The sequence below is a fragment of the Homalodisca vitripennis genome, chromosome 3 (assembly GCF_021130785.1).
Source record: "Homalodisca vitripennis isolate AUS2020 chromosome 3, UT_GWSS_2.1, whole genome shotgun sequence".
Classification (NCBI taxonomy): domain Eukaryota; kingdom Metazoa; phylum Arthropoda; class Insecta; order Hemiptera; family Cicadellidae; genus Homalodisca; species Homalodisca vitripennis.
The window spans coordinates 176,200,175-176,216,283 of NC_060209.1; the positions used below are offsets into that span (position 1 = coordinate 176,200,175).

The 16,109-nt window shown below is 32.3% G+C and overlaps 1 protein-coding gene across 1 annotated transcript in view; it reads left to right on the forward strand.

The window, feature by feature from the left end:
• Nucleotides 1–16,109, forward strand: part of LOC124358486 (thyrotropin-releasing hormone receptor-like) — a 51,258-nt gene that overhangs the window by 31,005 nt on the left and 4,144 nt on the right. The window contains exons 4-5 of the mRNA XM_046810779.1: nucleotides 8,848–9,055; nucleotides 14,608–14,713. Coding sequence (XP_046666735.1) covers nucleotides 8,848–9,055; nucleotides 14,608–14,713 — 314 coding nt within the window. The remainder of the gene's footprint in view (nucleotides 1–8,847; nucleotides 9,056–14,607; nucleotides 14,714–16,109) is intronic.

Here is a 16,109-nt window from a genome sequence, read left to right on the forward strand (position 1 = left end):
GAACAGAGTTATTTTAACACTTGAGGATACACAATATTACGTAAAAATAATTTTTTTATGTCTTGAAAGTACAAGTAATTACAAAATTAAACTTTTTTTTTATTTCTTATAATAATTTCTTTCTCATTACAACGAACGGTAGACTAATTATACATCAGGCAAGGTGTAAAACGTATATCACGTGTTAATTAATGTCGTCTAGAATAGCTAGCAATATGTTGTAGTCTCAGTGTCATGTCTGGAAGGCATAGACTGTATTCCTGTAATAAGTAATAGGACCGTAGCACTGGAGATATTGCTGGAAAATTCAGTTAATTAGCATATAGAGCTTCCTTACTAAAAATAAAAGGAAATCTTTTATTAAAACTTGCTCTGTAATTCAGTAGGGAAAGGTCATACATAAAATGTATACAGGATACTTCTTCGTGTTTAGAAAATAGTAAGGGTTAGTAAATGTTTCATTTATGTGGTTTAAAAAGGTGTGGTTAAAAAATAGAAAAGAGTTCTCGGATGCCACAATTTGTCAAGCAGTGTCACAAGCACGGTCAAATGCTTGAGATAAGTGGAGGAGCTCACTCACAAGAGAGAGTCAGTGGTTTTTGTTTTAATGTTTAAATCGATTGAAGCAAACGTAAATATTAGTAATTGTTATATAAAGTAGAGCTATCAGACAAGACTGTCCTTATAAAAACAGAAATATTAACAGGGCTTGCCAAGAGCAGTGAATATTGATTATTACTTAAGCGTAACAGCTGAGTTACCGCAGTTATAATACCACTTTCCTGTTTAAGTGCCCTCAATAAAAGCTAGCGTTTCCCTAAACTTGTATTTTGTATATTTTATGTAGTTATATTTTCTGACTATTCTAATATGTGTAGACACTTGAACATTAATTTCCTTTTAATGTTTCTTCAAAAGAATGTACTCAAAACGCAAAATTAGCTTAGTAAAAACTGTATAGGATAACGAGTTTATTTTTCATTGGTTTCTATAAAAAATGTTTTTTTAGGAACAATAATTTCTCCTAACTTTATATATTTTGATATACTCATAAATAATATTTCAAGATACCATACTTGGTAGACTCCAGAAATAAATATTATTGTAAATTTTAATTACATTTATAATAATAAAAACATTATACAGGTAACCCCTACTCATTATATAACAACTTTTTTATAACCTATAGGCTAACTCGTATGTTATAGTTGGAGAACGTATACCAAATCTTCAATGTACATCCACAACAAAACAATTTCATACATGCACAGTATAAACTTTTTGGTACAATGATAAATGTGTCCCATAGTGAGATTCCTAAATATATCTATATAACTTTTTACATTATGAGAGTGACAGATGAAGTTGTTTCTCGCAAGGCTAGCCGTGACAATATTAATGTTCAATACTTACTGAGGATTACAAAAAGCAAGTTCTCATGGTTTTCTCTTAAGGAATATTTTGGAATCTTTTTCCACTGAAATATATGCTTTTTAAATTAGACCATATACTGAAACTCTACTCACACTGTGCTCAAGTTTTGACATCCAGTATCCAATATTTGGTATCGTTATGTATTTGAATCTGTCAGGCAGACCATTTAAGTCTATACAGTAACGTTTTTGTGTGTAACTCAAATAAACAAGGTAGAGAATAAAATGTTTGGGGAAAACCTTTATTACACAAACATCCCTTTGAACTTGTTTTGATAGCCAGCATTTCACTGATATTTCATTGGCACTAATATTTTCTAGCAATATAAATCCGGCAACTGATGTTTATTTTTGATAAAATTCTGGATTTATATTTTTTCACATTACACAGCATTAAACATAAAAACCGTGATGGAGTATCGTTGCCATTTGGGTGATTTTCACCGAGGTGATATTTTATACATGAATAGAACGATGTCACCAGTGTTGTATTTTTATATGTTATACAGTTAATATTATACTGTTTCTGTAATTGTATTTATAAATATAAACGTATCATTTGTAATTTTAATAAAGTAAGATATTTTTGTATGCATATTTTATATGCAGCGAAATATATGTCAGGTTTGCCACCGATTAGTAAAAAATAATTATCTCTAATCAACAATACAAAAGACGCGTTTTTACGAATTATAAGGCTAAATCCACAAGGAAAGTACAAAATACGTAGTATTTTTTAAATAATTATAAAAATGGTTAGTTTTATGTTTTTCTTGAATCGAACCTTAGACCTCCTGCTGGTCTATCCAGGAAACATTGCCATTGTCATATTTAAAACTACAACACTTTCATGCAGATTCCATGTAAAAACGTTCCATTATAGGTACTTCTATTGTTTTTATGACAGTTTAAAGATTTTGGCTGCAAACAGTTTATTAACGCCTTGAGTGAACGACGATGCAACTAATAATTAAAGTAACGACATAGAGTTGTTGGTTCTGTTATTGCGCACAACTTTGTCCTTATTAGTTGCATTATTTATCTTTACTGCATTTCTTACAGTTTCATTGATCCTAACTGTATCCAGACAATATCAATCAATTTCCTCAATCACTAAATATATTCAGCTATGAAGCTATCAAGTTTTACTGATTCTTGTTCCTACGTAAATTAACCTGCATATGCATTATCCTTACAAAGCATTACAACATTATTGGATTTATTCCACCTTCTATGGCCACTTTCACACATATCTTTCTACTGAGCAATTATATCGATGAGTTATATGAATCACCAACGAGAGTACGTTAGTTATGGCAGATTTTGGAGAATCTTCAATTTGCTAGTCGTGTTGTAACGTGACGTCTAACGTCCAAAGTGGTGCAGTGCGATGTGGATGTCAAAGCTAATATATTAAAAAGCGATCCGGGAGTGGAAAATTATAGACACTGATCATCTCCAAATTGTGTGAGATCGTGCAGCACTATTGTAATAATTGTAGTGTTAGTGAATAACGTTACTATTTCTTGTTTAAATGTTTGTTACACATCACAATGTTAATTTTTGTTACTATTGCTATTGAACACAATTTATAATTTCATTCTGATACAGAAAGTACAGAATCAAATTAGTAGTTAATTTAGATAAAGAATACTTTTACATTACAGTTGTAGTTACAATTTTAAAAAACATGAATTATTAAGTAGACACATCGTGAATTTTCTTATTATATATTTTATTGAACAGCATTTATAAATGTAATTAAAGTAAGTAAAATTATTCATTATTACATCTATTGCTTATATTATACTTTAAGTCTTGAAACATTATTTGAAAGTTTTTGAAAACATCCGAAAACAACAATCTCCTTGATTAGGTATTTACATAAACTAGTGCTCAATAAAATATTGTAAATAAAGTATTCCTAATTAAGTAAAGAAAAAAGAGATAAATTCAATAAACTTAAAGGAAATAACAATTCGATCAATTCACAAAGTTGGAGTTTTAACTTGTAATAGAATGCAAACAGGTAGAATATTTTTTCTTACCTAAAAATTGTTAGTACAAGTGAAAAATTGTAGACACGAAGTATTTTTATGGACATGTTTAAAATGGGTGACCACCCATTTCCAAGTAAAGTAAATGAATAAGGTTACTAACAGAGTTGGAGTTGCAGCTCGGAGACTTGTAATCTTTCATTACCTCAAGCCTTGAAGGAGGATGATTTGGTAGTGGGTATTACAGTGAGTTCCACCTTTTCTTCGTTTTTTTACGTTTATTGTAATTATAATATTAGTATTAAAATTAAATGGGTATACTTGAGGCATGGGAATAGACTTTTTACTTCCAAAACAAACATCATATTAAAATCTTAAATTTCTATATTGTAAAAGATGCATTTATTATTTGTTTGAACGGTTAAGACTGTGGTCTGTATTATAAAAAATGCCTTTACTTAATTAACATAATAATTAATGTACAATAAAAGGTAAAAACAACATGCCCGACTACTGTACAACTAATGTTAATCAGCTCAGGAAAACATTTAATTTTAAGTTAAGGACAAAAGTTTCTATTCTTATCAGTACTACAAAGTACTTTGAGTTGTTTGAATACAAACAAAGCTTTGTTTAACCTACCATCTCAAAGGAAACTCAACACAAATCAACAATCAAGATCTGTCCTACTTATTCAGAACCAGTAACAATAACATATTTATATTGATCGTTAATGATGTACTTCATCTAAATACCTTATTCTTGACAAGAATACAAAACGCAAGATAACATAGGTGTTAATAAAAAAACAGCTCATTATAACGAACTAATATTAGTTTATGTGACGAATAAGGTTAATAATGTCAATAAAATAATCTATCTCGGATTGTGTCATGTCACTTGGAAATCCCACCTTGGCCTGCAAATCCTAATCAAGCAGTGCTGACCTGAGACAATCCACTCCAGCTCACTGCTCACCTTTATGTAAATATCATCTGTTAACTTTTCATTGTCAAGGCCGTTTTCTATTGATCCCTGTCGTTAATAACCTACATCTTGCTGGTGTTAAAGCCTAACTAAAGGAAGGAAATGAATATTGGATTTTTAATTCGTGTGTTAAAACAATGTTAAGAAGTGCGAGAAAAGGAGTACAACTCTATAACAAAATTCTTTGAAAAAAGAATATTGTTTGCTATTAAAAACTATTTGTCGATTTCCTAAGTTTTAACTCTGAGTTACATGTAACAAATTTCCAACTCAGAAAAAGTACAGAGAAGGCTTAAAAATATGTAAAATTATTAATATTTTAAAATACGACTTTGGTCTACTTAGAAAGTGTAAACGTTGTACTCAAATTTTATTGAAAACCCATCTGAAACCCTTATACAAGGTTTCACAGACGTTCAAACGAATATAAAGGAAAATTTGGACAAACAGTATTTTAAAAGGTCAAGAGAAATGTAATTGAAGGAATCTCGTTTCAGCGTAATCTTAATGATCACCTTACTGAATTTTAAGATATTTGAAGCACCTTGTGATCCAAGACAGGTTATCCTTTTTAGGGATGCTTCAGAACTAACAACGAAATTTAAGCAGAAAAGTTACAATATTTAATCTAACTGAAACCGAAAAATATAAGAAAAGCAAATTTGGCGTCATACAGCCAAATTCGAAGTCTAAAAATTAAAAACCAAATAATTGTAAACAACAGAGCCTGAAAACCAATTTATATTGGTTCATTGGTTCAATATTGTTCAAAGTTCAAATACGTTTATATTCTGTGGTGATATCAGAATACTCAAGAGAATAAAATTTAAAAAATTTTGCTCTGTAGCAGGAATAATGCTTACCCAAAATGAATCCAGGGCTAGTTTTATTAATCAGGACATAAACAATTTTGTAACTGAGAGAAGACTGACGGCGATATTTACAAACTAGATAATGTTTAATTATGACAAACTATGCTTCCTGATATCTCTTGTAAACAATATAACAGTATAGTGACATTTAACGTTATAGGCATATTAAACAACGAAACCAATTCTGACTTTATATAACTGTGTCAACAGCAAATATATTTTTCTATACGACTCGTGGACATGTAAATACTCATTTGTCATCCGCTGTCACCTCCAGGAATACCAGAAATCAGAGAGGAACTACAGTTCTGAAAAATCACTACCAACATGTACTTTCTATCTATAAAAACATATATTCTATCAATAAAACTATAAAAGTTCACAATGTTAAGCTCACAGAAACATTGTTAGAAGTTAAGCTCACAGATGTTAAATATAAAATTTATCCTGTTGTTCAATTATAAATTACAAATTTATACTTTCTATTCACACAGGAAAACATGAGGAGAGTTTTACGATATAATAACTGAAGAGATGATTAAAACTTTGAAATCCATATAAAGGACAATAATTGCTTGAGTTGTTAAATAAATTAAGCAATCAAATTGGTTGGAATTCTTTGAAAGGTAATTGTTAAGGGAAATAATGTTATTTCATTTTCTAGGGAAAATCTATATTTGTTCAATTTAGTAAATGAATACAAATCTTGTCAGTGGTATCACACAATTCGAAAAGTAAAAACACTTTCTCTCTTCTATGAAAAGTAATAAAGACGGTTTTATTTGCTTTCATTATTATTCCAGTAATGATACATCTGACTCTAATGCTTTAAGCCGTTGGTGTGACAAACAATACACATCCCCGAAATAGATTTATGTTTAATTATCACACGTTATTAACTTTAAAACCCATTTATAACAAAATAAAAATATTTAACGTATTTCAGGACTATTTACAGCTTTATAATCTAAAAACATAGTGGTTCAGTCACAACAAAACATTCGTGTTACAATATATAAAAATAGTTAAATCATCCGTTTTTTTTGTTCTCGTAGGACACCAAGCTTAGAAAATTGCACCTAGTTCTACAAGGACATTTGCGCTGCCTCCGGAGTGACAGGATATTCTGAATTGGTAAGGTTGGGGGTAGGAGCCGCATTCATGAGAAAAAAGTTTTGGCACTACTCTCGAGTCATGTCATCTCGGAAGAAGGGAAAGCCATCTCTGAAATAGCCTCTCCGATCAAAGCAGGCAGGGGGTGGTACACCATTTGTCTGGGCTGGCAATAACCTTTGACCCCTAGGGAACGAACCTTACAAACTCCGTCAGTCATCTCCCCCAGTAGACTAGACAAGACCTGTCGAATTACCCTTGCGCTCCAGAATCTCGACGTTTGTGGTTAGTGATGTGCCGCTCCTGGACATCCATAAGATTGCCCAGAATTAAGTGACACATCGGTTTTTGCTGTACCCAGCGTGGTTTCAACTGAAAGGTATAAACAAGCTAGAAGTGAACCATCTGGTGATGTTTCATCTTTAAAATTGAAAACAAATAATAAATCATATAATTCATTACAGTATTTATCACGTAACACGATAAAATTCTAGAAGGTCGTTTGCAAATACGTATTCTATTGTAAAGATATGTAGTTCAAGCCCGTCTGACCAGTTCCAAATTTTTTTTATCCTTTTAGCAATGACATGTGATACTTTCATTATTTCCGCCGTAAAACTGATTCCCAGTACTCATTATTGGTGTAGAATAATGTACGAAGCTGTTTTAGCGTTAATTATGTTTACTTAAAAAGTTACAGATACGTAACAGCAAAAGCTGGTCGATATAAAAGGAGTTTGGTCGCACTGCCTCAAGACGTGGCGTGAAATAGTGCCCGCGGTTTTCGTACCATCTGCGGGATTAATGGAGTTGTTTGTAGACGCCCACACACGCTTCCTATCTTTAGGTGTAACTGCTCAAGTCATATCTGAGTCTCGCCTGTGATAAGGTTTTCCATGTTTATAAATGTTAAAATTACGGTTTGTTGATATTACTTTTATTCTTAAGTATCAATTTGACTCGAACAGGAGATAAGTAATAATCACCATTTTATTTTAAAACTTGGCAATTTTATTTGTTATATTTTCATTCTTACAGAACCGTCACATTACGGAAAGAAGTAGAAAGAAAATAAAAATTAGCACTACATACATTACATTGGTACAATACTTTGCCAAAACATTTTATACTTACCATAAAATAAAATTAGGCTTATTGAAAAGGCCCAGTTAATTCACACATTTGGACGAGCAGGTTGCAGCGAATGACGAGCAGGTGTAAACGAGTACTCTGCACTGACAACCTCTCATCCCAGGTACATATCCTTCCCAATTCCGGACTTTTCGCCGTCCAACGGTAAGATGGGTTACTTCTACCCGCTAGCGGATAAAGGCTGTGGCGCATCCGACGGTTTCCACCCCAAGTAAGGATATCTGATCGATCGTGGAAGAACGTACTTTATATATAATCTGTGACGTTCAGGTACTAATATTGGTACTGGGGTTTTGTCCATTCAAATCCTCTGGCCCATCACTTTTTCTACAACTGAATAAGTAAACCATTCTTAATTGTCATCACCACGAATTAGTTAGTTTTGTAACTACTTGTAATGGATCATCTTGGTACCCAAGCGCATTGCATCATCAGTTAAATCAATCAATCTGGGACATATCCATCTTAGTGAAAGCGGCAATCTCTAAACTCTACACTGATGTCCTCAAATATTTTAAATATAACATCAACTATGTTGTCTACTAATTTCCCCTGACAACGAAATACCTCGGAGTATATTTATTTACAGCTTAGAGATCCCAGAAAAGGTACGAGAATTTCTAGGTAACGTGAAATTTAAGAGTACGAAAATATGATGAGGCCGAAAATTTAAACGCGGTTTTATAGCTCTTAAATATATTATTGCTTATGGAAAAGGCTGAAAGTGTAATGCATTAATCGATCGATTGATTATGTATAACAAGAATTTTATATGCTAAAAATTCTTAGAAACGCATAGTATCATCAATTCTTCTTATTTTGTAACATAATATTTGATAACATTGTTTCGTAAATGGCCGCGTAAATGTGTAAGAGCGCAATCAGCTGTTCATTTGATCCATTTGTGTACAGTTTGTTGATTGTGTTTTTAGTTGTTTGAGTAAACACAATTGAGTTAATTATGCCGGCTTCGCAGCATCATTCCATTCTTCAACATCCATACCTTAGCAGTGCTCCGCGGCAAGCCAGTATGTTGTTCGTTTTGTAGATTTATTTACAGTGTGTTTATTGTTATTAGTTCTTTGAGTGAACAAAACTGTGTTAATTATGCAGTCGAGCAGTTCAAACAACCGTAAACCAGCTTCGCAGCAATCATTCCATTCTTCAACATCCATACGTTAGCAGTGCTCCACGGCAAGCCAGTATGTTTTTCGTTTTGTAGATTTATTTACAGTGTGTTTATTGTTATTGTTATTAGTTATTTGAGTTAACAAAACTGTGTTAATTATGCAGTCGAGCAGTTCAAACAACCGTAAACCAGCTTCGCAGCAATCATTCCATTCTTCAGCTTCCAGACATCAGCAGGGTTCCACGGCAAGCCAGGCTAGCCAGCCGCCCAGCCGTCTGGGCACTACAGGTAGTCGACACCAACCCTCCCACCCACCACTCACGCCCACTTCCCACCACATCAACACGGACTTGGCCACCAGCAAATGTATCCGTGAGTATATCTTCCTGTATCACATTGGTCTGACGGATCTAATAGAATTAATAATTCATAATGGTGAGGAGATGGATCAGAGAAGCTTAATTTGTCATTCAATTTGCCTAATTAATAAATTCAAATTGTACATTAAAAAGTAGAATACATTCATAAAGTAAAGAAAAAACAATACATTCTTATATTCCTTATTTCTCAGTTATGAATCAAACTATTTTTATAATTTTTAAAATACCATTTTGATTCTAATCTAAAGGATGACGCAATTTATTTACAGATCCTTACACACCATTACACAATCTAGTTACATAGATTAAGGATCTTCATTTTTTTCATTGCTGTTATTGAGGCACAAATGTAAAAAAAATAAATATTTTGCATTCATATTAAACAAAACTGCCTTCACTGACTAAATAGGGCAATAAATACCCTACTTGGACAACAGCTAAGTCGCTATAAAAACTAAAATGGGTAAAAATCCTCAATCACCTGACATTTGTTATTACTTTTGTTCAGAGTTAGAGCGTCAGGGCCATAGTTCCTTTTTCAATACGTTAAAATCAATGCGAGAAACAAAGTTTGAGAGAAAGTTGAACGAAGATGGTTTATTAAAGGTTAACCAGCAGAGGGAACTGAGAAACAGGACCGCTCTCTGAGACTAAATAAAACTGAAAACTGAAACTCTTTTGTTATCTCCTTTGTTGGTAAAGTTACATAGCATGCCCTTTCACTATTTTTTCTTTGTAAAACGACTCTTAATAAGTAGTACATTTATATTAGTTTAAATGCACAAACTTCATTTTCACGATGCGATGCAGCGGATTTTAACGAAGCTCAATAACGTTTGTTTTAAAAGTCCTTACAATTTAAACTTCAAAAGCATACTTTACATTTATACATCAGTTGTCTATGATTACATGTATTTGTCTAATTACTTTGCCTGAGTAATATTAAACTCAAATAAAAATTATATTTCATGTTCAAGTAGAAATCATGAATTTTATGAAATAGAATTGCACATTAAAAAGTAGAGTATACTCTTAAAGTCAAATATAAATTTGTACATTCTTTTTGTCTTATTACTGGATAATTTTTTTAATCCTCTACTATTTTTTTAACTATTTTTAATCATCAGTTTTCCTATCGAATACAATTTTATTGTACTCAAAAGGTTGATTAAAAATCCTTTCATAATTAGAGATCCTAACATTTATGTTTATGCTGTGTTATTAAATAAGCAACGATGAATATTAATCTGTTTGTACATTTAAATTCATCACAACGCAGAGGTAGGGCTATGGATTTCTAACCGAGCCGTTACTGTTTAAAATTCCGGAGAATTTAATTGAAATATCTAAATGAGTTTGGACATTTTTATCAAAAAATCTGTTGTAAAGTTAATTAAAAGTTTTATTGGTACAGAAAGAAGACCTCTAATAAAATCAATTAGTAAAATAAAGTAAAATCTTATAAAATGAAGTGTATTTACATGAAACTAACATTTATCGTAAATTAAGTAGTTCAGGACTTACAACACAAATAAATTAATTAGTAATCGGTTTGTATTTTAATTAGTATTCCATTTTTAAACTTTCTGGAGTAAATGTAAACTGATAATTTCTAATTAAACATAATATCTTTTCAAAAGGGGCCGCCATACCTTCAAATTAAATTCTTAAATACTTAAAATTTTGGAAATGACTGTTGTCAATTGGCAATCAGTATATTTAGCTGATTGTTAAAACTACCAATTGTTTAGGTTTAATACTATTAACTTTGATTTTCTTAGTTATTTTATTTTAAGGTACGTAATTTAAAATCTCCATCCTGTTGTTTGTGTGTAATAATAGTTTTCAGCAATCTGCTGAATATTATAACATTTCTAGAAGAATGAGTTTTTTTAGAAATGATATTTTCTGAAAACCTAAGATTTTATGCAAGTTTACAATAATAACTAGTTTACCTATATCAAATTTCACAAAAATAATTTGTACAAGACATTTGTTACATTATTATTTTTAATTACGTTGGGTTTTGCGTAATATAATAAAATAAAAATCATGTTCATGGTATATTTTTTTTACATACAGTATATTCTTGTTAACAAGATGGGTTGTTTTTAAATCTGCAATTATATTATTCTACTAGAAAGCCACAGTTTGGTGTTTTCCGAGTAAAGATGTGTTCTGTGAATAGCCTTAAAATTATTACAGTAACGTAAAACAAACAATAAAGAAAAAAGAAAACACAGAGCAAGCCAGATTAATCATTAAAATGCTTTATATGATGAAACGAGGGTAGTCGTTACTATAATTGTTAAACCTATTTTCCGGTAGTGGTGAGTAACCACGTGGTGATCCCGACACCAAACCTAATTATACTCGTATTATCCCCAAAGGCCCGGATCGGTTATTATGTTGGGACACTCCTCTAGCCAGCTTTGATTCCTGATTAATGTTACCCCATAATTAGAACCCCCTAAAAATTAAAAATACACTGACCCTCGATATCTGACACATGATGCCCGTATTTCCCGATCCCCACAACCCCACGATCTCCCGTCTAACCAGCCTAGCCCGCCATAATTTATTGGAACCTAAATTGTAACCAAAATATATATCGAGACTTAATTAAATTTACGTCTAACTCACGGATACCCGGCCAGTCTCCAACGTCCGTCAACGTACCCGTTCGCTCACTCCTCCACCACAAGTGCGTACTCGACCAAACCCGTTCACCGATAAACGGCCTGATTGTGCCCGTTCCGATCCTCGGTCAAAGGTCGCCCGGTTAGCTCCTACACACTGACCGACCCGATCACCGTGGCGGTTACATGCCACAATGATTTTTAAAGTTTGAGACGACTTTCTGGTGTTTAAAATCTCCCTGTATCTATTAATAAATTATAGTTTTTTACATCGAAGCATTAAACAACCTACGGCTGGATACATAATTTTCTTAAGCATAATATAATCTCTGATTTATTACTCTTACAAGTACGCTGAGTTACAGCGTACATAATCTTCGTAAACAATCGCATTGTTTTGTATAAAAACTGTAAAGACTACAAAGGTGGTTATCTTTAATCTTTATCATGTGTTTTGTGCACAGAACTAGAGCCAAGCTTTAATTGACTAAGTGATCGCACTAATGAATTTCGTCTATAAAAATGTAATACATATATATTATACGTTAAATATAGACTTATTTAAATTTTAATTTAAACATTTCATATAACCGTTCTTTGTAGAAAACGATTTTTTATGTTTTTTACGATTATTAATTCTCAAGAATATCGCTAATTACTGTAATACATCAATAAACATATACGTTGGAGCCAGAGGCAATAAATTAAGGAAAAGAAAGAATTTAGATGAGGCATTTAATCAATTTTAGTCTTACGCAATTCCTTACATTCCTTGGAAGTTCCTTCGTCGACCCTGCGTGAGCTACAGCTGGTTCTTTTAAGTGCTAATAATTATTATAATTGTGAAATACCAGTTATTGTATTTAATATACAATTATAAATTAGCTGGCTCATTCTAAAAGTAAACTTCAAGTCAACATTTACAAGAAAATTACTTATTAAACAGGTTTTAAAGAACACGTGGATAGGACCCAACCTGTAACGGCCGAATAAATTTAAATATAATATTTGTTCCGACTGTAACCCCACATTTTATATCCCAAATAACTCAGGAAAATAAGTTTCATATTTGATACATACTCTAAACTGACATTTTTGGGGATTGGATTTGTTTTAGAAACTTAAAACCAAAGGTCATGTTATATAGCATTTTACTATAAGGCTCTAAACTTAATTTTAGCACAACGTTCGTTTTGTAACGGTCAACTTTATCTACAGGGTGGTTTAAATAAGACTGTTTCTAACTTATTTTATTATTACTCATTCTTACGCTTTCCATAAGTAAAACCTTTTATAAAATTCTTGAATACTTTAGTAAATGATTTCAATTCCGCTGCCGGTTCCATTCACTATAAGAGCTGTAAATTAGAATATTAAGTGAGAGACTATTGCCAAATGCTATCTCACCTATTTGGACAAATTAAAAAGCACGAGTTTATAATATACATGCTGACTGCCATTAATAGTATACCATAACTCAACATATGTTAGATGTCACGAACTTTCAGCCTGTTGCATCTAGACGAGGTAGCCTGTTGTACTCGTTATATAACAATGACTGACTAACTGCACGTATATAGCCACAAGCGTTCAGCCTGTTGCATCTAGATGAGGTAGCCTGTTGCGATAGTACTCGTTATATAACAATGACTGACTAACTGCATGTATATAGCCACAGGCTTTCAGCCTGTTGAAACTAGATGAGATTGCATATGGTGGTAGTGTTGGTTCTATAAAAAATGACTGACTGACTACATGTATATAGCCACGAGCTTTCATTATGTTGAAACTAGGTGAGGTTGTATGTGGTGGTAGTGTTTGTTCTATAACAATGATGACCAACTACATGCAAGCATACAAGGAAAGCCAAGAACATTCAGCCCGTTGCAACTAAATGAGATAACATGTGATGTGGTTTATGTTACTGTTTACTGCCTTACTGCAATGAACTATTATTTGATATTGAAAACATAACTAAAAAAACATATTTTTATTTAATACTAGATTATTTTTTAGATTAAACGAATATACTTAACATATATTTTTGTGGGAATGTGAAATATAAGTATATGTATGAGAAAATAATAGTGAATACATTTTAAATAGTATAATGAAGGTCTGTTATGTATTTTAATAATCATAATATCAATCATAATAATATCAATTAAAGTATACCGGTCAAGTAATTTAAATATAATTCACATGAGTAATGATATGTTTTATTAATTTAAATGAAGATTTAATATCTTTTTTCAAGAGCAAATAGAACTCCCGTGAGTTGTTTTCGTCGCAAGTACCTTAAGTACATTATATTTCAGACTAAAAGCACACGCCACTAGAGTACTAGCTACGGGGTCAAAACGTAAACTTGTTTCACATAGTATTTTTTTTACGTGCCGACTATAACTATGTATCGAATACTGTAGATCGAATAGATTAGTCTGATTTACTATTAGCAAGCTTATAGTCTTTAAAAGCTTCTTTCACTCGACATTGTTGTGCAACCTACATGGCGCAGAATTACCAGACTGTTAGGAGAATGTACTCTGAAGCAGGCCACACGAAGCTCGCCCTAGAAGGAACACGGCCTCCTTAAATCCACTCCAGATATTTTAAACTATAAATATTTGAACGTTATGTACTGCCATGGAAAACAGAGTTGAATTGGGATCTGCAACCTTTTCAATTTAAATTTATAACATTAAAAGTACGAAGAATTTCACCTTTTATACACCCAGTGAATTTGGAAACATTTATAATATTTCAATGCAAAGTCTTAACTCGCAGTCTTGTACTATTGCATATTTTAGGAAAGACGAGATTCCGTAGTTACATTGTAAGAGATCCGGGTTTAAAACCCCAGATTGTGAGAAACATGCATTGAATTAATATGTTTCATTTTCAGCTATACGGTCGTCCAGCAGAAATGTCGCATCCACAAGAACGCAACAAAGTATTACCAAGATGTTACTTCTCATATCTTCAGTGTTCGTACTACTCAATCTGCCCAGGTACACCATAACCATTAGTTACATCTTTAATACAAATACTTTCCATCGCATCCACAAGCACGTAACAAAGTGTCACCGAGATGATACTTTTCATATCTTCAGTGTTCGTACTACTCAATCTGCCCAGGTACATCATAACCATTAGTTACACCTTTAATACAAATAGTTTCCATTCCATAAACAAGAACGCAGCAAAGAATTACCAAGATGATACTTCTCATATCTTCAGTGTTCGTACTACTCAATCTGCCCAGGTACATCATAACCATTAGTTACACCTTTAATACAAATAGTTTCCATTCCATAAACAAGAACGCAGCAAAGAATTACCAAGATGATACTTCTCATATCTTCAGTGTTCGTACTACTCAATCTGCCCAGGTACATCATAACCATTAGTTACACCTTTAATACAAATAGTTTCCATTCCATAAACAAGAACGCAGCAAAGAATTACCAAGATGATACTTCTCATATCTTCAGTGTTCGTACTACTCAATCTGCCCAGGTACATCATAACCATTAGTTACACCTTTAATACAAATAGTTTCCAATCCATAAACAAGAACGCAGTAAAGAATTCCAAGATGATACTTCTCATATCTTCAGTGTTCGTACTACTCAATCTGCCCAGGTACATCATAACCATTAGTTACACCTTTAATACAAATAGTTTCCATTCCATAAACAAGAACGCAGCAAAGAATTACCAAGATGATACTTCTCATATCTTCAGTGTTCGTACTACTCAATCTGCCCAGGTAGATCATAACCATTAGTTACACCTTTAATACAAATAGTTTCCATTACATAACCAAGAACGCAACAAAGTGTCACCGAGATGATACTTCTCATATCTTCAGTGTTCGTACTACTCAATCTGCTCAGGTAGATCATAACGATTAGTTACACCTTTAATACAAATAGTTTCCATTGCATAAACAAGAACGCAGCAAAGAATTACCAAGATGATACTTCTCATACCTTCAGTGTTCGTACTACTCAATATGTTCAGGTAAATCATAACCATTAGTTACATCTTTAATACTAATAGTTTCCATCGCATAAGCAAGAACGCAGCAAAGCATTACAAAGATAATACTTCTCATATCTTCAGTGTTCGTACTACTCAATCTGCCCAGTTACATAACAATAATTAATTTAATCTTGAATACAAACAGTTTCCAGATTGGTTTGTAAATAAACATAAATTCAAAATCGATACTTAACGTGCATTTTCGTGAGGCCATAAACAATAAAAGACGTGTTATCATCAGTTTTCAAACTACAGACATGTACTTAAAGGTTTATAAATGTAGAATAGTATTTTAGTGTGACCTTTAAACAATTTTATGACTGATTTATTTATTCTCATAAACACTTGTTACAGAGTGTT